We start from the raw sequence: 25,187 nt of genomic DNA, 5'->3' as shown, positions 1-25,187 counted from the left end.
GGGGGAAAAAAATGAGAAGGAAATGGACTCAAATTAATCAGATACCAAAGCAGTTCCTGATACCAAATATAATACTGCCCTAAACCATTATTTCCTAATCTGTCTAAAATATGTTTGCAGTGCCACCTGGCACCTGATACTGTATAAGACACAGCAGCTAAGACAGAAGACTTAAAATTGTCCTTTCCTCTGAGGCTCAAAGAAAGAATCCTTAGAATAGCTCTTCAACAAAGAATCTAAGGGAGTGCCTTTTAAGTTGTAGACAGTGACTGCAAAGCCAAAAATGAGTGAATAATATCATGGAGGATCTACTGTAGAAAGAAGTATTCTTGGACAAAGACCATCACTTGTTTGCCACATCCACCAAAGAACCACCTTCTTATCATCAGCTTTAAAGGACATGGGAGTATTTGTGGGTGTGTATATGTAATTCAGGGATGTCCAATCTTTCAGCTTCCCTGGCCCACATTGGAAGAAGAATTGTCTTGGGCCACACAAAAAATACACTAACAGTAGCTAGTGAGCTTTAAAAAAAAATTGTGAAAGAAATCTCATGTTTTAAGAAAGTTTATGAATTTGTGTTGGGCCTGTGCGGCCCACAGGCAGCAGGCTAACAAGGTTGATGTTACCCGCAAAATTAGACAATTTTTAATAAATACAATGGAAGGCCACATGGCTATTATAAATGTGGGGAACCACCAAAAAACACAGGCTAATATTACCTATTAAACATATACATCCTAGGCCGGGCGCGGTGGCTCAAGCCTGTAATCCCAGCACTTTGGGAGGCCGAGGCGGGTGGATCACAAGGTCAAGAGATCGAGACCATCCTGGTCAACATGGTGAAACCCCGTCTCTACTAAAAATACAAAACATTAGCTGGGCATGGTGACGCGTGCCTGTAATCCCAGCTACTCAGGAGGCTGAGGCAGGAGAATTGCCTGAACCCAGGAGGCGGAGGTTGCGGTGAGCCGAGATCGTGCCATTGCACTCCAGCCTGGGTAGCATGAGTGAAACTCCGTCTCAAAAACATATAAAAAAAAAAAAAAAAAAACATATACATCTTGATCACCAGTGATCAATGAAAAATATATATATACATCTTTACATCCTAAAAGAACAAAGATTGAAGTACACGTCTGACTTTATGATTTCGAAACACTTCCATGTAAATTACACATACGTTAGAGTATAACAGAAACATTGCGCGCGCGCGCGCGCACACACACACACACACACACACACAGGGGCTTATATGTACATATCTAACCTTCTAGCTCTACCTGAAAGGTCAGTACAGGGAAGCAAATGGTTAAATGTATACACTAAGACAGCAGTCTTTTCCCTTCAATGTAACTTTTATAACCATTACTATAATGATACTGAAGATACCTATCCTTAGGAGGATTAAACTCCTAAGACTGGAATCTAATTTTTGCTATTCATTACTTATGGGAAGTTCAGTAACTCATTTTTTCCTATTAAAACTATTACTTTTCAAAGTTTACCCCTCTACTGATCTTAATTCATTAGTCTCTTATTCTCTCATTTCCATTCATACCCACTAATTTTTTATATTCACACAATTTAACCCATCTAAACTGATGGGGAGGGAGAGAGTCATTGAGTAGGTTTACTCTCTCTTAAGGCTTTCCTTACAAGAAAGAATATGGACTTCTGTCATTTTAATTTTTATTTACTTCTCCCTGAGGCCTTAAATATTCTAGAACTGGAGGTTGGGAAAAATTGTTTTCCTAGCTTGAAACAGTCTGTTAATTATTGATGTAAGTCATACTTACAATGAGGTGCTTGGACACTTTTCTGTACAGTATTACTATCTGGTTTTCCTCCCAAAACACCCATATGATCTTTATTATACAAGAAAGTTGAACTGGTATCAATAATGCCAACACAATCCATTGTCCTCTACATACTTAAAAATCTGCCACCTAAAACTTGTCCTTAAGAACTGATTTCTTAAGCAACTCATGAAGAAAAGTGAAGTTGAGAGTGTTGCATGTACAACTCCAGAAAAAAACAGTAAAAAAAATCACCAACACTGCATATTTCTATCAGCCTACAGAGATGATCTGGAAGGTTTCCTTTCAACTCCTCTCAGTTTGTCAAAGAGCAAGTGGAGCTGACTTGGGAGAAGGAACAAATCAATGGTCCAAGCGCATCCCTAGGAATAGGGTTCCCGAGCTGACGAGGTCCCAAAAGCTTTGTCTCTATTCAAAAAAAGGTCAGCCTGGCATTGCTTTTGTTTCTTGTTTGGGAGGCTTAGAATATCGTAAACAATTTTAAAAGAAGTTGCACCCAGTAACTCTGTGACACACAGTAGAGCAGAAGTAGCCACAACAACACTGCCCCAAGAAGCTTGGGATGTAAAATCATAAATGTCTACATACTATATTTGCAACTGCTAGCCTTAACAGGAACACAAATCCACCGCGTTGATGACGGGACATTATTTTTCTAAAGATTAATTCACACCATGTGTTACTAATCAGCAGGGTAACTGAAAGCTCAAGCAAAAAAAAAAAAAAAAAAGCTATCCTAATCAAGCAGAACTTAATTGCATTATTGTTATTATTATGGCTGCTGCACTGGTTTCCCTGTGTCACTGGCTTCTCCACCACAAGTATTCAGACACACACACACACACCACCACAGCATGGATGGAAAAACAAAAAAAGCCAGAGCCAGGAGGTAAGAACCATATGTTTAGTAGGAAGAGGGTTTTAAAGAAAAACGTTTGTCTCTGGAAAAACAGTTCAAGTATGCACCCAGGCTGCCTTGAGAATTACGCCTAGGCCGTTTCATCTGAGTGTCCCATCTTGCACAACGGTGGGAGCAGCTGCGGGAGATCACAGGAAATGCAAAGCAACACAAGCAACCTCATCTATCTCCCCGACGGCCACACCAGAGTTTCCAGGTGGTGGGAGAGAAAGCTCAGGTCTCCCGAAGAGCACACAGCTCACCTGCCATCCAGAACATCATTTCCCATACCAAACCATCCGTTTTCAAGGCCTGAAGGCAGGCAATTTGAACTCCTGTCGGTGATCAAACCTCAGAAAACCGATTTTTGATCTAGAACTCGAGTCCTTTGCCAAAGTTGTAGTTTTCATGCCAAAAACAAAAAACAAAAAAACCCGCAGGCAGGCACAATCGTTGGCTGCCTGAATCACGAGTTTCCCTTGCTGCCTAGTCTTGTGGAGTTTAGAGGCAACCAACTGGGAAAAGAGAAGTGTCCATGTGTGAGGAGCAGGAATGCGTCCGATTTCGCCCGTGTCCCTCCCAACATCCCTTAGAAGAGGTTGGGACACTAAAACTGGAAGTCTGGGGACCAACTGCAGTCCAGATCCTAGCTGGGGCAAGCCGCCACACCCTCTGCAGCTCAGCAGAAGCCCCGGCTGGGAGGGGCCCAGACACAGTCCCAACAGGAAAGGGAGAAAGGGGAGTTTTCAGAGTCCTGGATTTGAGGAGGTGGAAGGCTGGGAGAAGCGGAATGCAGGAGGGAGCGGGGACCCGGCTGAGTGTGCAAGGGGAGGAGAAGGGTCGCCCGTGCAGTCAGGACAGCTCGCAACACGTTCCCGCAAAACTGCACATTTTTGTGGTTTAAGATTTAAGTCTAGAGGGAACACGCTGAGGTTCTCCCCGGCCTGGGTTTCAGACGCCCCTCCTCCTCGCCGAGGGCCGGGGCGCCGAACAGCTGCGGGGCTCCCTTTTCCCTTTCGGGGAAGCTCCCCTCTGCCAAGCCACGACGTCCGCCCTCCAAGTTCGCCTCCGCTCACTACCCGGCACGGCGCCTGCGGCCGGCCACACGCGCCCCATCTGCCGGGAACCTAGCAAGTCCCGGGCTGGCCGCCCAAGGGATGGTCCGCAGGGGCTCGGGGTTTTTTGTTTTTTAAAAACACAAAAAGCCTAAGCGACTCGCCGCCCCCTCCTCCCCAGCCCGCGCCACCTTCCCTTCACGCCTACGCCGCACCTCCCGGGCACACGCGCCAAGAGGTGCCTCTCCAGCCAGACAATGGGTTCGGGGCTGGCGGGGCAGCCCGCCCGGAGCCCCCATCCCCATCCCATCCCAGGACCGGAGAGGCAGGGCGCCGGGAGCTGAAGAGAAGTGCGGGGTGGGGGGTGGGGGGTGGGGGCGCCATAGTGAGGAAGGTGCAAGCCTCCCCCTCGGGAAGGGAGGCTCGCTCCCGGAGAGGGGCGAAGGGGAGGGGCGGGGGTCAGCTGCGCCGCCCGGCCCGGGGCCCCGGGTCACCGCACCCGACCGCCGCCGCGCACTCACCAGCACGACGGCAAATCGTTCCTCCAGTTCACCTGGCTCAGGCATCGGCAGCTTCAAAGGCACGTTGTGCGCCCTGAAATCGGTCTGCTGCGAATCCATGCTCCCCGCGTTACCCATGTCGGCGGCGCGCCGGGGCCGGGGGCTGCTCCGGGCCCCTTGCGTGCGCGTAGGAAATCAGAACAGCTCCCGGCGGTCGGCTCCCGCCCGCAGGCGCGACCTGCCCAGCTCCCCGCCCTCCGCCGCGCTCAGGCGGGTGTGCGGCGCGCACCGCTCCCTAGCAGCGCTCCAAGCCGAGCCGCCCCCCGGCCTCCCTCATGCTCCCCGCCGCCTCAGCGTGGCCCCGGCCTCTTTTCCTCGGGAGGGGTAGTCGGGGCGCTGGGCGCCTATGTGCATGGTGCTCCGCTGGTACACCGCCCCCTGCCAGAGATCGCGGCTCCCGGAGCGTGGTCCCTCCTACTCGGCCTTCAGCCGGGCCCCCGGCCGCCGCTGACACTTACAGCCCCGGCCAGCAACGGCTGCGCCTGCCTGGCTAGCACATCGAGCAGACAAATGCAGCTCCGCGCTCCCCTACACAATGCCCCCTCTCGCCTAGCCCCCGCCCCCAGCCCGGCTCCGCCCACTCGCCCCGCGGACTGCCGGGACGCGTAGTTTCTGCCCAAAGTGTCCACGCACAGAAACCACGCCCGCTCTGGAGCACCAGGCCGGGTTGGGACCGTTTGCAGCAAGGGGATCCCTACGTCTCTGGAGATGGCTTATGTCACTTTTGACCCCCCTCACCCCAACAGCAGAACACCTACATCGTATATACCATGTTGACACTTGGAATCCAATCAATGAATGAATGGATGCATGTCTTCTGATTAAAATTCAGAAAATCATTGCTGTTTTTTAAAGATCTACTTCAATAAGGAACTTCGAAAGCATTGGCAAAGTCGTTTCATAAACGGGGGAGGGGAGGTGGGTCCATGGGTGCTTGCTTATCGTTCTTTCTTCCATATATATGTTCTCTGGTGTGACTGAAATGTTTTATAAACAACTGTATAATTTATGGATATATATAGCCAGACTCTAGGAGCTGGATAAGGATTCAATTCAATTTACAAAAAAAAAAAAAAAATCTGTCAAACATCTATTATGTATGGGTTATTGTGTTCCTCGGTGGGAGAAAAAAGAGACTTGCCCCTGTGCTAGAATACTTGCCAATCTAGTGAAGGAGACAATTTACACACCCACATTTCATGTGAGATGGATTTAATGATAGAGTGTTTTGGGAGACTTTGGCATGATTTTTTACTGCAGCGCTCTTACTTCTTCACAGCAGTCTTAAGCAAGGTGTCTTACAGAAAAGATTGGACCTGACTCTGTCCTCTGGGGTGTGTTTCAGACTATGACTACTCATTCTGAAACCTCAGAAATAGAAATAGCCTTATAAGAGACTTTAGCCAACTGCTCATGTGAATATTAAGGGTATACATCTGGAAGACTTGTGGCTGAACTTCTGCTGTTAGTACTTTCTTAATTTAAAGCAGTGTTTCTTAATCCTAGAGGTGTATCAGATTCACTTGGGAAGTTTTTGCTAAAACTACACACACCTTGGGTTCTGTCTATTATCGGAATCTCCCTAAGCTGAGAGCCAGAGCCTAGGCAGGTGTAGTTTTAACAAACTCCCAGGTGATTTTGATATGCAGGTAAGGTTGTTATCATCCTTTTAGTAAATAGCAAGTGCTTCTGGACAAGGTAGTATACCAAAATTCAATCACCAACAACATTTCATTCATCTAAACTCCAAGATACTTTTTTTTTTTTTTAAGATGGGGTTTCACCATGATGGCCAGGCTGGTCTTGAACTCCTGACCTCATGTGATCCACCCACCTCGGCCTCCCAAAGTGCTAGGATTACAGACGTGAGCCACCGTGCCCGGCCTAACTCCAAGATACTGTAAACATAGTAGACGCCCAAGAACTATTTGTGGAATTAACAAGTGACTTTTTCCAAAAGCATATAACACAAATACATCATGTGTGTTCTAAATAAACCACTTCTAGTATTTTTAAAGAATAGAGAGAGTATAAATAAATTCAACTTAAAATTCTGAATAACTGTAATCTGGATTCCTAAAGTAATACTGTATCAAAGTTAATGGCAAATGTGTTACTGATCTGAGAGAAAAGCAGGGAGATTTAGGTATACACATACCCCAAACTAATGAAAATGAGTGAGAAAGAAAGGAGTACAGACCAGGTGAGACGTTTCTGACCCACAAATGTATTTATTTCCTTTGTAATCTCAAGACATATACTTTGGGTCTGATTGACTCGCAAAATCAGCCCACCCAGAGGGTTGCCCATCTGGATAAAAAGGCTGGAATTCTTTTCTGCAGTTGAGAAAGCCTTTTTGATTACATTTATGGCTCCCTGCGGCTATATTTCTGCCAGGAACCAAGACCTTTTTCTCCCCTTAAGTCTTATCACATCTAGTCTCTCTCATAAGCTCACACTTTGAGGGAAGCCAAGGGCAAAGTGTACAAATCTATGAACCAAAAGAACTTTTCTCCCATTTCAATGTTTGCAGTCTCTAATATTTAGTATTTGTGATTACTAAGAGGAAGAAATAAACGCTTCATAGGATTGTACAATTTCTATAAGAATTTCCATTAAATTCTTAGGAAATTTTTGGGGAGGAGAAGACATGGAGGGAAAAGAAAGAAAAGACATTTCTATTACCTTAATTGTAGCAGCCTTCCTCCCCACAAAATTAAAATCAAGCAATCATTTAAAAGTGCATATTCCATTCTTTTATTATTATATATAATTTGTTATAGCTCACGTGCAAAATATTGGCAAAAAAGAAAATGTCTGGGCTGGGCATAGTGGCTCACACTTGTGAGCCCAGCAATTTGGGGGGCCAAGGCAGGTGGATTGCTTGAGCCCAGGAGCTTAAGACCAGCCTGGGCAACATGGAGAAACTCCATCTCTACAAAAAATGCAAAATTATTAAGAGACAAAAATGGCAAAGTATGATCTTCCAGGTATATTTCACTGGAAAAAAAAAAAAAAAAAAGAAATTCTCAGATGGGCATGGGTAAAACTTCCTAAACACACTGTGTGTGCTCAATTCCCCAGGGTAAGAAGAGCACTGTGCATACGCAAGGCCTACCCTGAGGAAAGAATCATGGGAAAGAGAAGTGGGATCTCACTGTGTTGCCCAGGTTGATCTCAAATTCCTGGGCTCCAGCTATCCTCCTGCCTTGGCCTCCCAAAGTCTTGGTTTTACAGGCGTGAGCCACTGTGCCAGCTTGATATTCTTTATAACAAAGCCTGCAAGGTTTCTTCCCGTACAGAATTTTCTGAAGACAACAAAGAGGCTAATTATTAATGATTGAATGCATACTATGAGATGAGAATTATATACATTCTTCTAGACTGTCAACTTAGAACAGGATTCAGAAAACTTTGCCTGTAAACCAAATCCCTTCATCTGCCTATTTTTATAAATAGTTTTATCGGAGCACTAACAAAACTATTGGCAATTTATCTACCTACTGTTTATGGCTGCTTTTGCACTGCAAGGACCATGTTGAGCTGATATGATATAGACCATATGACCCTCAAAGCCTGAAGTTTTTACTATCAGTCCCCTTACAGAAAATGTTTGCTGATATCTGACTCAGAAGATACTATATTTTGCAAATTGTAAGTACTATAAAGCGATATTTTGCCAATTATCTATGTCGCATAACAAAACTACCTTTAAAACCTAACAGCTTAAAATGGAAAAAAAAAATGTAAAATTCGCTCGATGTGGTGGTGCACACCTGTCATCGTACCTGCTGCTAGCGAGGCTGAGGTGGAAGGATCACTTGAGCCTGGGAGGCCAAGACTGCAGTGAGCTGTAAGTGTGCCACTCCACTCCAGCCTGGGCAACAGAGCAAGATCCTATCTTAAAAAGAAAGAAGAAAGTAAAATATCTGTTAAAACTCTACTTATCTTCCATGGAAACAGAAATGTTAGAACATTTATCTTCCATGTGCATTTCCAAGCTATGCCAGGGATGGCTTGGTCAGGGATTCCTCCCCAATGGTGTGATTGCTTTAGAAGAAGCTTTTCCATTATTCAGGACAAATACTTCTACAAAATCAGCTGTTTGAGGGATTGGAGCTGAGTTTTACTGGTATCTCCTGAGGTTCTAAATGCAAGGAACAGCTCTGCAGGTAAGTTCACTTAGTATCTTAGACTAAGTGAACTTGGCTACAGAGCAGTAACCCTAAGATTCTCCTTGTGTATGTAATTATGTCCAAATGAGGTAAGTGCTCTGTGATAAACACAACCACTGATAGTCCCGAATCAAAACTGTGAAGTAGAAATAGCTGGGATTATAGAGGGATTTCTATTTGTCAAATTACATCTGCAACGGTTCTGCAAAATTGACATATTCATTTACATTTATTTGAAGAATATTTATTAAGTACTTACTATGTGCCAGGCACTGCTGTTGATTTGTAAGCAAATTTTAAACATGAGTTCTTTCCCTTTTGCTTTATACAGCCTTCTTTAAACAGTTAACTTACAAAGATGTAACTTAACTCTCCAGTTCCCCTTCTCCTACTGAATCAATTAGGAATGCTTTCGCCACCCAACTAATAATGTCTTTAAAAATATATTTTTCTCATATGACAAGAAATATGGAGAAAGGTAGCTGCCAAAATTTGTTCAGCAACTCAGTAAGGCTAGGGCCAGTATCTGTAGGATGGTATGGTCTTTTCCCATGTACTTTTTATAACAGTCAGGGGCCTATGAATCAAGTCTGCCTGTCAGATATATATATATATATATATATATATATATATATATATCTGTGTATTGAGGGGACTTGCACACAGGGTAGTGCAGTGGTGGTGAGCTGGACAGAAGAACCACAACCGCCTGTGAAAAGCATGAAGTGTATATAGAATGTCACTTCACCTCCTCCTTGTAGCAACCTCCACCTGACAACCTTCATCTGATCCAAAACGAAGGGCCTCCATCCCCTACACAGCCTGGGGATTCAGGTGTTCCTCATAGATAAGGAATGAATATCCAGGTAGGTCACTTCCAGATTCCTTAGCTCAGAACTGCAAACACACGTTCTTCTTAAGCCACAGGGTCATTTCAGAGAGTGCTTAAGTTACAGCTGGCAGGTACATCTCCTGTACACTCAGTTAAGCCTGTTCCTTTTATCAGGAAAGCAGAGGCTTGCTAGTGGTACATCAAACCACTAGCAGACTGCCGATTATTCCTCATATTCCACAAGTAAGTAACATGGTCATTCCTAGCTGCAAGAAGAGCTGGTGAAGCCAAACATAACCTGGGGCTTGACACATTCCTCACCTGGATAAAATCAAGAGTCTAATAGCAAGAAGGCAATAGATATAGGTAAACAATGGGTAAACAACAATTATCTTCTAACTTCTTCCCCCACATAGTTTGTATCTTTGTGTGTTTTTTTGTTTGTTTGCTTTGTTTTTTGGTTTTTGTGGGTTTTTTTTTAGATAGAGTCTCACTCTATCACCCAGGCTGGAGTGCAATGGCACAATCTTGGCTCACTGCAACATCCACCTCCCAGGTTCAAGTGATTCTCCTGCTTCAGCCTCCTGAGTAGCTGGGGTTACTGGCACCCACCACTGCCCCCAACTAATTTTTGTATTTTTAGTAGAGACAGGGTTTCGCCATGTTGGCCAGGCTAGTTTCAAACTCCTGAACTCAGGTGACCCACCTGCCTTGGCCTTCCAAAGTGCTGGGATTACAGGCGTAAGCCATCATGCCCCACCGTATTTTGTATCTTTGAACAATACTTTACATTTGTATATGACTTCATATTTTACTAAATGCTTTTACTTTATGTTATTTTATCCTCTCAATACAACAGTAAGGAACCATAGGCTCAACAAAGTAATTTTTTTCTAGTTTATACAAGTGAGAGAATTAGAACTTAGGCATTTTGATTCACCAATCACTATTCTATATTGCCTTAAAATTTTTCTCTGAAATTATGTACTCCTTTTTTGTTTTTGTTTTTAGACAAGGTCTCACTCTGTCATCCAGGCTGGAGTGCAGCGGTGAGATGATGGCTTACTGCAGACTCAGGCTCCTGGGTGCTAGGGATCCCCTCATATCAGCCTCCAGGGTAACTAGAACTACAAGCACATGCAGCTATACCCGGCTAATTATTTTATTTTTTGTAGAGATGGGGTTTCAATATGTTGTATAGGCTGGTCTTGAACTTCTGGCCTCAAGTGATCCTCCAGCCTCAGCCTCCCAAAGTTTTGGGATTAAAGGCGTGAGCCACTGTGCCTGGCCCATCTATTCTTATATATAAAGCATAACGAGACTTCTGCTTCTGATCAAGATGGAATGTAAAGACCACATTTATGCTCACACATGAAACTTATTCTAAAAACTGGACAAATATATATGAAACAACAACCCTCAAGACCTTGACCACCAGGCAATGTAGAACAGTGATCCCTGAGGATGAGAAATAAACATAGAAAGCCCTAGGACTACCCCAGTTTACTGCCTGGAGAAAGTTCCTAGTGCAAAGAAGGGGAACCCAGACTAAGCCTGGGAGCAACCTTGATCAGGGAGGCACAGCTGCTTGTTCAGTGAACCTGAGGAGCTAGTATCATCAGGACAGAGTACCGGGAAAGAAAGAGCTGCAAGAAGAGAGAGCTCCAGAGATCTTCACAGGTGACCATTCCAGTATTCAATTGAGTACAGATCAGTATATGCATGTGAGGAAAAAACCCAGAGCTGGTCATTTAATAATAGGAGGTGAATTCATCAAAAGAACATAACACTCAAGAACAGCATTTCAAAATACATGAACTTAGGCTGAGCATGGTGGCTCACGCCTGTAATCTCAGCACTTTGGGAGGCTGAGGCGGGCGGATCACAAGGTCAGGAAACAGAGGCGATCCTGGCCAACATGGTGAAACCCTGTCTCTACTAAAACACAAAAAGTTAGCCGGGCGTGGTGGTGCATGCCTGTAATCCCAGCTATTTAGGAGGCTGGGGCAAGGGAATCACTTGAACCTGGGAGATGGAGGTTGCAGTAAGCTAAGATTGCGCCACTACACTCCAGCCTGGCGACAGAGCAAAACTTCATCTCAAAAAAACACAAAAAAAGAAAAACAAAAACAGGCCAGATGCGGTGGTTGACACCTATAATCACAGTATTTTGGGAAGCCGAAGCGGGAGGATCACCTAAGGTCTGGAGTTCGAGACCAGGCTGGCCAACATGGTGAAACCCCATTTCTACTAAAAATACAAAAAAATCAGCCAGGCATGGTGGCAGGCACCTGTAATTCCAGCTACTTGGGAGGCTGAGGCAGGAGAATTGTTTGAAGTCGGGAGGCAGAAGTTGCTGTGAGCCTAGATCACACCATTGCACTCCAGTCTGGGCAACAAGAGCAAAACTTCATCTAAAACACAAAAACAAAAAAACCCCATGAACTCCAAGGAGAAATATATCCACAATTATAGTCAGCAATTTCAACAACCCGCTGTTAATATTTGTAGAACAGGTAAGCAGAAAACTAGTAAAAATGTAGAAAATGTCAACACTATCAACAACTTGATCTAATTGATATTTATAGACTGCCTCATCCAACAACAAAAAATACATAACTATTCAAGTGCCCAGAAAACATTTACCAAGATAGACTGTATTACAGGCTATAAAACAACTCTCAATAGTTAAAAAAGACCAAAGTATTTCAGCCTGTATTCCCTTACCACAATGAAATTAAATTAGAAATCAGGAACAGAAAGATCGATGGAAAATCTGAAAACTAAATAACTAAAATCGGGAACCAAATGATGTACTTCCAAAACACATGGACCAATTTTTTTAAATTAAAAGGAAATTTTAAGCCAAGATCACGCCACTGCACTCCAGCCAGGGAAACACAGTGAGACTCTGTCTCAAAATAATAAAAATAAAATAAAATAAAATCTTCCCACAGAGAAAACAATAGGCCCAGATAGCTATACTGGGAATTTTACCACCCACTTATGGTAGAAAGAGTACCAATTCTACCTAAACAAACACTTCCAGAAAATTGAAGATGATGAATATTTCCCAATTCATAGGTCAATGTTACCCTGATACCAAAACTAATTAAAAACATTACAAGAAAGAAGACTATAGCCAACATAAAATTCAAAATTTTGGCAAATATAATCCAGTAATATATAACAATAATAATACATCCTGACCAAGCAGGGTTTATTCTAGGAAGGCAAGATTGTTTTAGCATTTTAAAAAATAAAGTTCAGCAAGAGGGGGCTGAACTTCTATAAAGAACTCATTTTCATGTAACGACATTAATCCATTCACTCCACACTCATGGCCTAATTATCTCACATTAGACATCAGCTCCCAACACTCTTGCACGTGACCATACAAAGACAAAATTTACATGATATTCACAGAAACTTAACTTGACCAAAAACTAAAACTACTCAAGTGTTAATCAACAAATGAAGAGATATGTGAATTGTGGTGTATATATAAACAGTGGAATGCTACTTAGCAATAAAAAGGTATGGACCACTGATAGACTCAACATGGTGGAATGTTAACTATGCAGGGCTGGGCACAGTGGCTCACAATTATAATTACAACACTTTGGAAGGTGGAGGCAGATAGATCACTTAGCCCCCGAATTTGAGACCAGCATGGGCAGCCTGGCGAAACCCCATTTCTACAAAAAGAACAAAAATTAGCCGCGTATGGTGGCATGCACCTATAGTCCCAGCTACTCAGGAGACTGAGGTGGAAGGGATCAATTGAGCCCGGGAGTTCGAGGCTGCAGTGAGCCATGAATATGCCACTGCACTCACTCCAGCCTGGGCAGCAGAGTGAGACCTTGTCTCAAAAACAAAAGCAAAACCAAAAAACTATGTGGGATGAGAAAAGCCAGACAAAAAAAGTGTATGTACTGTACGATTCCATTTATATAAAATTCTAGAGATTACAAACTAATCTACAGGAACAAAAAGCAGGCAAGTGATTGTTTGGGTAGGGGGACAATGTTGGAAGGCAGAATTCCCAAGGTTGCGAGGACACCTTTAGGGATGCTAGATACGATCACTAGCTTGATTGTGATGATGGCTTCACGAGTGTATACATATGTCATTCTTATCAGATTGCACAATTTAAATATGTTCAGTTTATTGTTGATTAATTATACTTCAATAAGGCTGTTACAAAAGATAAGTTTCTATTCGTTTTCTTCAAGAAACTTAGAACACTTTAACTCATATTTCTCCCCTCCTTCTTCCATGTTAATGTTGTCTATTCTTTTCATTCCTCTTTGTTTCTAACCCCTATTAACACTAGCCATTAGTAGGAGTAGCAGTACTAGCATAGCAAATCCTTATTTAGAGTTATCAAATGCTTACAAATTCATTTGTTTTTTTCATGCTACTTTTTTATTCTGGATTTATTTTTCTTCTTACTGAAATACATTCTTTAGTGTTTCTTTCACTGAGAGTTTATGAACAGCAAACTTATCTGACAATGTCTTTTTGCCCTCAGTCTTGAATATAGCTTATTTGATTGTAGAATGATAGGCTGAAATTTCCTTTCCCTCCCCATTCTGAAGGTGTTATTTCATTATCTCCTAACCCTTATTGTTGGTAATGAGAGGTCTACTGTCAGTCTAATGGTCATTTTTTTAAAATATAGGTGATCCTTAATTTACAATGGTTCAAGTTATGCTTTTTTTACTTTATGATGGTGTGAAAGCGAAATGCGTTCAACAGAAACCTTTCTTCAGCTTTTCAATTTTGATATTTTCCTAGGCTAGCCATATGCCATACAATTCCTCTCTTGTGATGCTGGGCAGTGGCAGTGAGCTGCAGCTCCCAGTCAGCCATGTGATCACAAGAGTAAACAAGCAATACAACCATTCTATTAAGTACAATATTCATTCAATTACATGCGATATTCAATACTTTATTATAAAGCAGGCTTTGTGTTAGATGATTTTGCCCAGCAGTAGGCTAATGTAAGTGTGCTGAACACATTTAAGGTAGGTTTGGCTAGGCTATGATGTTCTGTATGTTAGGTGTACTAAATGCCTTTTTGGCTTAAGATAGTTTTGATTTACAATGGGTTTATCAGGACTTAACCCAAGTTATCATCTGAGTATTAGTCTGTTCTCATGCTGCTAATAAAGACATACTCAAGACTGGGTAATTTATGAAGGAAAGAGGTTTAATGGATTCACAGTAACACATGGCTGGGGAGGCTTCACAATCATGGCAGAAGGCGAAGAAGATCAAAGTCACTTCTTACATGGCAGCAGGCAAAGAGAGCATGTGCAAGGGAATGCCCTTTGATAAAACTATCAGATCTTGTGAGACATATTCACTATCAAGACAACAGCACAAGAAAGATCCACCCCAATGATTCAGTTACCTCCTACTGGGTCCTTCCCATGACTTTCGGAATTGTGGAAGCTACAGTTCAAGATGAGATTTGGGTAGGGACACAGCCAAACTATATCAATCTGTATATACATATTTCATCTTTTTCTCTATAATAACCGTTTTCCCCTTTGTCTTTTATTTTCTACAATTTTCTTACAGTGAGTTTGGGTATCTTGTGAATTTAATTATCCTTCTCAGGACTCGGTTTGCTTACTCAGTTGAAAGACTTGTGGTTTTTGTTTGTTTTGGTTTGGTTCTGGAAAATTCTAAGCTATTGTCTTTTAAAATATTATCTTGACAGCCAGGCATGGTGGCTCACACCTGTAATCCTAGCACTTTGGGAGACCAAGGAAGGCAGATCACTTGAGGTCAGGAATTTGAGGCCAGCATGGACAAAATGGAGAAACAGAGATATATGATCCTTTAGACAGAGAATTCAAAAGAGTTGTGTTGAGGAAACTCAAGGAAATTCAAGATAAGATGAAAGGAATTCAGAATTTCATCAGATACACTTAACAAAGAGATTGAAATAATTTAAAAGAAGCCAAAATTCTGGAGCTAAAAAAATGCAGTTGGCATATTGAAGAATGCATCAGTTTTTTTTTTAATTTTTTGAGACAGACTCCCACTCTGTTGCCCAGGCTGGAGTGCAATGGTGTGATCTTGGCTCACTGCAACTTCTGCCTCCCGGGTGCAAGCAATTCTTTTGCCTCACCCTCTCTATTAGCTGAGACTACAGGTATGTGCCACCACACCCAGCTAATTTTTGTATGGTTAGTAGAGATGGGGTTTCACCATGTTGTGCAGGCTGAACTTCAACTCCTGACCTCAGGTGATCTGTCCACCTCAGCCTCCCAAAGTGCTGGGATTACAGGTGTGAACCACTGTGAACAATGTGTCCATCATTTGTTTGTTTATTTGTTTGTTTGAGATGAAGTCTCACTCTGTTGCCCAGGCTGGAGTGCAGCAGTGAGACCTTGGCTCACTGCAACCTCTGCCTCCTGGGTTCCAGTGAGTCTCCTGTCTCAGCCTCCCAAGAAGCTGGGATTACAGGTAACTGCCACCATGCTCAGCTAATTTTTTTTTAGTAGAGACAGGGTTTCACCATGTTAGCCAGGCTGGTCTCAAACTCCTGACCTCAGGTGATCTACCCACCGCAGCCTCCCAAAGTGCTGGGATTACAGGTGTGCGCTACTGTGCCCAGCCCCAACATCAGTGTTTTAATAGAAGAATTGACCAAGTAGAAGAAAGAATTAGTGAGCCTGAAGGCAGGCTATCTGAAAATACACAGTCAGAAGAGACAAAAGAAAAAAGAATAAAAAACAATGAAGCACCCCTATAGGATCCAGAAAACAGCCTCAAAATGGCAAATCTAATAGTTATTGGCCTTAAAGAGGAGGTAGAGAAAAAGACAGGAGTAGAAAGTTTATTCAAAGGCATAATAATAGAGAATGTCCCAAACCTAGAGAATGATATCACTATCCAAGTACCAGAAGGTTCTAGAACACAAAGCAGATTTAACCCAAATAAGACTACCCCAAGAAATTTAATAGCCAAACACCCAATACTCAAGGAGAAAGGATCCTAAAAGCAGTAAGAGAAAAGAAACAAATAACACACAATGGAGCTCCAATACATCTAGCAGCAGACATCACAGTGGAAACTTTCAGGCCAGGTGAAAGTGGCAAGACATATTTAAGGTGCTGAAGGAAAGGCCTTTTGTCCCAAAATAGTATATCTGGTGAAAATATCCTTCAAACATGATGGAGAAATATTTTCCCAGACAAACAAAAACTGAGGGATTTCATCAACACCAGACCTGCCCTACAAGAAATGCTAAAGGGAGCACTTCAATCAAAAAGAAAAGGACGTTAATGAGCAACAAGAAATTATCTGAATGTACAAAGAATAGTAAGTACACAGAAAAACCAGGAATATTATAACACTATAACTGTGGTATGTAAATTACTCTTATCTTCAGTAGAAAAATGAAATTATGAACCAATAAAAAAAATAACTACCACAACTTTCCAAGACATAGTCAATACAATAAAATATAGATAGAAACAACAAAATGTTAAAAGGCCAGGGGATGAAGTTAAGGCATAGACTTTATTAGTTTTCTTTTTGCTTGTTTGCTTATTTATGCAAACAGTTTTGTTATCAGCTTAAAATAATGGGCTATATTTTTTGCAAGCTTGGTGGTAACCTCAAACCAGTAAACATACAATGGATACACAAAAAATAAAAAGTAAAAAACCAATTCATATCACCAGAGAAAATCACCTTCACTAAGAGGAAGACAAGAAGGAAAGAAAGAAGGAAGAAAAGACCACAAAACAACCAGAAAACAAATAACAAAATGGCAGGAGCATGTCTTTACTTATCAGTAATATTTAATGTAAATGGACTAAACTCTCCAATCAAAATACATAGAATGGGCCAGGTGCAGCAGCTCACACCTATAATCCCAGCACTTTGGGAGGCCGAGGTGGGTGGATCACCTGAGGTCAAGAGTTTGAGACCAGCCTGGCCAACATAGTGAAACCTTGTTTCTACTAAAAAATACAAAAAGTAGGCATAGTGACACATGCCTGTAGTCCCAGGTACTAAGGAGGCTGAGGCAGGAGAATTGCTTGAACCCAGGAGGTGGAGGTTGGGCAACAGAGTGAGACTCAATTTCAAAAAAAAAGACATAGAGTGGCTGAATGGATAAAAAAGAAGACCCAATGATCTGTTGCCTACAAGAAACACACTTTGTCTATAAAGATACACACAGACTGAAAATAAGTGAATGAAAACAAAATCCATGCTGATGAAAGCAAAAAACAAAAAAAGAGCAGGAATAGCTATACTTATCAGGTAAAATAGATTTCAAGACAAAAACTATAAAAAGACATAAAGAAGGTCACTATATAATGATCAAGGGGTCAAATCAGCAACAGCATACAACAATTTCAAACATACGTGCACCCAACACTAGAGCACCTAGATATATAGAGCAAATATTGTTAGAGCTAAACAGAGAGAGGGGCTTCAATGCAACAATAGCTGGAAACCTCAACACCATACTTTCAGCATTGGACAGGTATTTCAGACAGACGATCAACAAACAAACATTGGACTTAATCTGTACTATAGACCCAGTGAACCTAATAGATATTTACAGGACATTTCATCCAACAGCTTCAGAATACACATTATTTTTCCTCAGCACATGTATCATTCTCACGGATAGACCATATGTTAGGTCACAAAACAAGTCTTAAGACATTCCGAAAAACTGAAATAATATCTTCTCTGACCACAATGAAATAAGAGTAGAAATCAATAAGAAGAGAAGCTTTGGAAATGATATAAACACATGGAAATTAAGCAATATGCTCCTGATATGCTCTTCAATAAAGAAATTAAGAAGGAAATTGAAAATTTTCTTGAAACAAATGATAATGGGAACACAATATACCAAAACCTATGGGATACAGCAAAAGCAGTACTAAGAGGGAAATTTATAGCTATAAATGCCTAAATAAAAAAGAAAAATTTTAAATAAACAACTTAACAATGCATCTTTAAAAATTAGAAGAGCAAGAGCAGACCAAACCCAAAATTATTAGTAGAAAAAAGAAATAATAAAGATTAGAGCAGAAATAAATGAAATCAAAATGGGGAAAACAATTCAAAAGATCAATGAAACTGTAAGTTGGTTCTTTGAAAAGTTAAACAAAATTAGCAAACCTTTAGCAGACTAAGAACAAAAAGGAGAAGATCCAAGGAAATAAAATCAGAGATGAATAAGGAGACATTTCAGCTACTCGGAATGCTGAGGCATGAGAATCACTTGAACCCGGGAGGCAGAGGTTGTAGTGACCTGAGATTGCACCATTGTACATAATACGGCAGAAATTCAAATATCATTAGTGGCTGCTATGAGCAACTATATGCCAATACGTTGGAAAACTAGAAGAAATGGACAAATTCCTAGACACAATCAAACTTTTGGGTTTCTTCGTGATTGAATCATGAAGAAATCCAAAACTGAACACACCATTAACAAGTAACAAGATTGAAGCCATAATTTAAAAGTCTCCTAGTAAAGAAAAGCCCATGACCCAATGGCTTCACTGCTGAATTCTAGCAAACATTTGATGAACTAATATCAATCCTACTTAAACTATTATAAAAAATGGAGGAGGAGGGAATACTTCAAAACTCGTTCTATGAAGTCAGTATTACCCTAATACCAAAACCAGAAAAAGACACGTAAGAAAAGAAAACTACAGGCCAAAATCTCTGATGAATATTGATGCAAAACTCCCCAACAAAATACTAGCAAACCGAATTCAACAATACATTAAAAAGATAATTCATCATGTCCAAGTGGGACTTATCCCTGGGATACAAGGATGGTCCAACATATGCAAATCAATATGCTACATCATACCAACAGAATGAAGGACAAAAAGATGCTGAAAAAGCATTTGATAAAATTCAACATCCCTTCTTAATAAAAACCCTTTAAAAACCTGCATATGGAAGGAACATACCTCAACTTAATAAAAGCCATATATGACAGACCCACATCTAATATATCATTCTGAATGGGGAAAAACTGAAAGCCTTTCCTCTGGAACATGACAAGGATGCCCACTTTCACCATTGTTATTCAGTGTAGTACTGGAAGTACTAGACAGAGCAATCAGAAAAAAGAAAGAGCATCCAAACTGGAAAGGAAAAGGTCAAATTATCCTTGTTTGCAGATGATATAATCTTGTACTTAGAAAAACCCAAAGATTCCACCAAAAAACTATTAGAACTGATTGACTGGGTGTGGTGGCTCATGTCTGTAATTCCAGCAATTTGGGAGGCTGAGGTGGGTGATCACCTGAGGTCAAGTTCAAGACCAGCCTGACCAACCTGGCGAAACTCTGCCTCTACTAAAAATACAAAAATTAGCCAGGTGTGGTGGCATGCACCTGTAATCTCAGCTACTTGGGAGGCTGAGGAATAAGAATCATTTGAACCCAGGAGGCAGAGGTTGCAGTGAGCTGAGATTGTTCCATTACACTCTAGCCTGAGTGACAGAGCAAAGCTCTGTCTCAAAAAAAAAAAAAAAAAAAAAGAAGAAGAAGAAAAGGTCAGGCATGGTGGCTCATGCCTGTAATCCTAGTATCTTGAGAGACCAAAGCGGGTGGATCACTTGAGGTCAGGATTTCGAGACCAACCTGGCCAACATGGTGAAAACCCGTCTCTACAAAAAACACAAAAATTAGCTGGGCGCGATAGCACACGCCTGTAGTCCCAGCTACTCAGAAGGCTGAGGCAGAAGAATCATTTGAACCCAGGAAGTAGAGGTTGCAGTGAGCTGAAATCGTGCCATTGCACTCCAGCTTGGGCAACAGAGCAAGACTTCATCTCAAAAAAATAAAAACAAAATAAAATAAAATACAGAATGTAATTGGATTGTTTGTAACTCAAAAGATAAATGCTTAAGAGAATGAATACCCCATTTTACATGATGTGATTATTATGCATTGCATTGCATACTCATAGCAAAACATCTAATGTACCCCATATACACCTACTATGTACCCACAAAAATTAAAATTAAAAATTAAAAAATATATTTTCCTCATTTTCATTTTTCTCCTTCTGAAACTTATTCATTGATTTTTCTGTCTATGTTCTCTTAACTGTTCTTTCATATTTTTTATATCTTTATCCCTTTGCTGCATTCTATCTGATTTCCTTAGACCTTCCAATACAGAAACTCTTTAGACGTGTTCAATCTCGTATTTTTCCTATTCATTGAGATTTAAACTTCATTGATGCTATTTTGGTAAAAGTTCTAGTTGAGAGAATTCTAGTAAAAGTTCCCATTTTTTTCAAGTCTACCTGTGCCCTTTTTTATACTGCTTGTTCTTTAATTTTGGGTTTATAATTCTTCTTGCTATCATTGTTCTTTTCTATAATTTCAAGAGACTTTTGGAAGACAGAAAAGGTGGACATATATTCTGTTCACTATCTTGATAATAGTAATTACCTGCTTCTTTTTTGTTTAATAGTCATCATGATTTTATTTTATTCATGTATTATTTTTTGAGATGGAGTCTTGCTCTGTTGTACAGGCTGGAGTGCCTTCCAGGTTCAAGTGATTCTCCTGCCTTAGCCTCCCAAGTAGCTGGGACTGCAGGTACACACCATGATGTGCAGCTAATTTTCTGTATTAATATTTTTAGTAGAGACAGGGTTTCACAATTTTGGCCAGGTTGGTCTGGAACTCCTGACCACCAGTGATCCGCCTGCCTTGGCCTCCCAAATTGCTGAGATTACAGGCATGAATCCTAGCCAGCCATTATTATGAATTTTAATTATATCTTAGTTAAATAATGCTATCTTTATAATTTAAAAAATATTGGTAGATTCCAACCTCTTCAACGCCATTGCAGAAAATTATTAACTATTTGCAAATTTTAAAATTCCAGCTCTTATGTAACCCGTATCTCTGAGATAGCATCTTCTTTAGGCCCACGTTGAATATCACATCACATAAACATATCCTCCAAATTTGGCAAAAATCCATCTGGGTCATTTTTTAATGATATGAACATAGTAACATAGAACCAATTTTATTTATGTAAGTTTAATATACTTGTAAATACACACGTATAATGAATGTATTAAAGCTTCTTTTAAAATGGCTTATATACTAAATAGGCATGTCTCTGTTGGAATCCAGACACATCAAAAATTATAAACCAATGGTAAAGGATGAAAAAATAGGTGAAAATTTGAGGTCTTCTGAACGAGCTCTTAAATATTGGTAGCTACTCCCTGCCTTGCTCCATCAATTGGCCAGTTTAAAGGCAGCTGAATTTGTGAAGACTGTAATGAGTTATCATCTGGAAGCCATATGAGATGCTCTGGATGCAACTCTTGCAAAAACAAGACAAGATAAAACAAAGTCAAATCACAAAATACAAACAACGTTGTCACCTATTCTCATCTTCTCCTTCATCCTGCATTCCTGTACTGTTTTGTCTCCTTAAAAAATCCTCCTTAACAGCTTACCTTATAAAGGACTGAATGGAAAGGTCTTATGCCTATGATATCAACAACAATGGCAGCAACAAAGGAATATACTGCTAACTTGTAGTGTCTGCTTTTTTTTTTTTTTCTTTTTTTGAGATGGAATCTCACTCTGTCACCCAGGCTGGAGTGCAGTGGTGCAATCTCAGCTCACTGCAACATCTGCCTCTCACATTCAAGTGATTCTCCCGCCTCAGCCTCCTGAGCAGCTGAGACTACAGGCAAGTGCCACCACGTCCAGTTAATATTTGTATTTTTAGTAGAGACAGGGTTTTACCATATTGGCCAGGCTGGTCTCGAACTCCTGATCTCGTTATCCACTCTCCTCAGCCTCCCAAAGTACTGGGATTACAGGTGTGAGCCATGGCACTGGGCTTTTTTTTTTTTTTTTTTTTAAGAAAGTGTTTTGTTCTGTCGTTCAGGCTGAAGTACGGTGGTGCGATCTTGGCTCACTGCAACCTCTGGCTCACAGGCTTGAACTACAGGTTCAAACCACCACTGTGCAGCTAATTTTTGTATTTCTATAGAGATGAGGTTTCTTCGTGTTGCCAAGGCTGGTCTTGAACTCCTGGGCTCAAGTGATCCGCCAGCCTCAGCCTTCCAAAGTGTTGGGATTACAGCCATGAACCACTGAGCCCAGCAAATGTCTGCTTTTATTTCAGGAAGTCCTCCCAACTTCCCAACTGAATGTTAACTTTTGTCCAGGAGGGCGAGAGTTCTTAAGTTGGGCTGCACGGGAAGCCCAGAATGTCCCCTCCACACCTGACCTCCTCTGCAGATAAACACAGGACTCACAATCTCCAGAGCTATCCATCTGGCAACTTTCATCTAAGAAAACAAGCCATTTGAAAAAAAGATTTTTTTAAAACAAGAAAGCCCAAATGGAGCCTTTTTGTTTCTAGCTGCATCCACTTCAACTAGGAAAAACTACTTGAGGGGAGCAAGAAAGAGAATCAGTTGGAGTAAAATGCAGCTCCACAGGTACATATTACATATCTGACTCAACACTTTTATTTACTTGTCTTATTTGTTCTTTGGGAGAGTTAATTTTTAGGGAACAGCTGTAAATTTCTTTTTTAAAAGAACAAAAGAGGCTTGTCATCCTACTTGAGTTAATCAAACATTCTGAAATCTCCCATCCTTTCTTCCCTCTCTTGTTTAACTCAAATATATGAGAAACTGCCTTTTCCCTGCCCTGACACGGGGTCTTGCTCTGTCACCCAGGCTGGAGTAGAGTGGCGGCCTCATAGCTCACTGCAGCCTCAACCTACAGGCATGAGCCATTGCACCTGGTCACCTTCTTCTTCCTTTTTTTTTTTTTTCTCTTCCAGAGAATAAAATTTCACAAACCCATGATCCCATAATTATTCTGTTCAGTGAATTTGAATTTCTCAACTTGCAGTTTATACTCTTAAGGTTAGTAGCCTCATAAGATCACGTGCTTGGTGGATTGGAGCCCTGTCTCTCTTGCTTACTGAGTGATCTAGGGAAAATTTGTTAACTTCTTCAAGTCTCAGTTTCTACATGTATAAAATGGAAATAAGTACTTATGCCATGAGGTTTTTGCCTTGTTTTGTTTTTGTTTTTTTTTGAGACAGAGTCTTACTCTGTCACCCAGGCTGGAGTGCAGTAGCATGATCTCTGCTTACTGCAACCTCTGCCTCCCAGGTTTAAGTGATTCTCTTGCCTCAGCCTCTCCAGTAGCTGTGATTGTAGGTGCCCACCACCATGCCCGGTTAATTTTTGTATTTTTAGTGTAGACAGGGTTTCACCATGTTGGCCAGGCTGGTCTTGAACCCCTGACCTCAGGTGATCCACCTACCTTGGCCTCCCAAAGTGCTGGGATTACAGACATGAGCCACCTCGCCCAGCGTGAGTTAATTGTTAGGATTAAGGAAAATAATTTATGTAAACCAACCATCAGGATCATGCCTCATACCTCATACATGCTAGGTGTTCAGTAAGAGACTTTTCCTCATGTTCTTCTTTCAAGGTGGTAATGGATTTAATCTTGGACCTATTATTGAAGAAATAATTTTTGTTTTGTTTTGAGATGGAGTCTCGCCCTTTTGCCCAGGCTGGAGTGCAGTTGTACAATCTCAGCTTACTGCAACCCTTCCCTCCAGGGTTCAAGCCATCCTCAAGCCTCAACCTCCCGAGTAGCTGGGATTACAGGCATGCACCACTATGCCCGGCTAATTTTTGTATTTTTAGTAGAGGCGGGGTTTCATCATGTTGGCCAGGCAGGTCTCATACTTCTGACCTCAGGTGATCTGCCTGCTTGTCCTCCCAAAGTTCTGGGATTATAACTGTGAGCCACCGCGCCTGGCCTGAAGAGGTAAAATTTTCTGCAGTACCTGAGTGGATAAAGGAGAATATGTAAACACAAAGTAATTGTTTCAAATAACAGGAAGATATATTTACATAAAATAGAATATGCTTTGGTAGGTAGTCATGAGTGCTTCCTAATGTCCTGGTTCTTCCAATGATGAAACTTCATTCTGGTCACTCAATGTGATAGTAACCACGAAGCTAATGCCACTGTCAAAGATATCCAAACGGGCTGGGCGTGGTGCCTCATGCCTGTAAAATCCCAGCACTTTGGGAGGCTGAGGCAAGTGGAACATGAGGTCAGGAGTTCCAGACCAGCCTGGCCAACATGGTGAAACCCTGTCTCTACTAAAAATACAAACATTAGCTGGGTAAGGTGGCGGGTGCCTGTAATCCCAGGTACTCTGGAGGCTGAGGCAGAAGAATCATTTGAACCTGGAAGGCGGAGGTTTCAGTAAGCCGAGATCAAGCCATTGCATTCCAGCCTGGGTGACGGGAGACTCCGTCTCAAAAAACAAAGAAATACAAACAGTGTTTCCCAAATCGGCCTGATACTTGTTGAACATACAGATTCCCATATGCCTTCCCTAGAAATTCCAATTCAGTAGGTCTAGGGTGAGCCCTGGAATTCGTATGTTTAAGAAAAATTCCAGGTGGTTCCCATTTCAGACAAATTTAGGAAACACTGATTAATTGCTTGGGAGGGGGAAGTGAGTCATCTGCAATTAAACAATAATGCCTCTACTTAAGGAGCAATGCCAAGTTATTTTAAAGCTATTGAATAATTATAGCACATACACTGCTCTAAAGATTGTATTCACTGCTATTTCAACCAAAGAAATTGTTCATTTAAAAATATGTTTATTCAATTTTTTAAAAGTTCTTAAAAATGTCATCAGTTCTCATATTTGCATTTGCTATGCTGTTTAGGTTTTAGAGGAGAATAAGGCATAATTGATTTAATTATGTAAGTTGCACAGTTACATTATTACTGGTT

General features: G+C 41.3%; 1 protein-coding gene across 11 annotated transcripts in view; it reads right to left on the bottom strand.

The window, feature by feature from the left end:
- Positions 1-4,906, bottom strand: part of FMNL2 (formin like 2) — a 323,466-nt gene extending 318,560 nt beyond the window's left edge. For 8 of the 11 annotated variants that reach the window (XM_032286259.1, XM_032286258.1, XM_032286262.1 and 5 more), the window contains exon 1: positions 4,295-4,906. In XM_032286259.1, the coding sequence (XP_032142150.1) occupies positions 4,295-4,411 (117 nt within the window). In that variant the 5' untranslated portion in view covers positions 4,412-4,906. The remainder of the gene's footprint in view (positions 1-4,294) is intronic. The other 3 variants (XM_032286265.1, XM_032286264.1, XM_032286261.1) reach the window with 2 other exon arrangements.
- Between the last annotated feature and the right edge of the window lie 20,281 nt (positions 4,907-25,187).

Source organism: Sapajus apella, unplaced genomic scaffold (genome assembly GCF_009761245.1).
Source record: "Sapajus apella isolate SASKATOON/1434 unplaced genomic scaffold, GSC_monkey_1.0 scaffold18, whole genome shotgun sequence".
Taxonomy (NCBI): Eukaryota; Metazoa; Chordata; class Mammalia; order Primates; family Cebidae; genus Sapajus; species Sapajus apella.
Note: the sequence above shows the minus strand (reverse complement) of the source record. Positions and strands in the feature narration are given on the sequence as shown.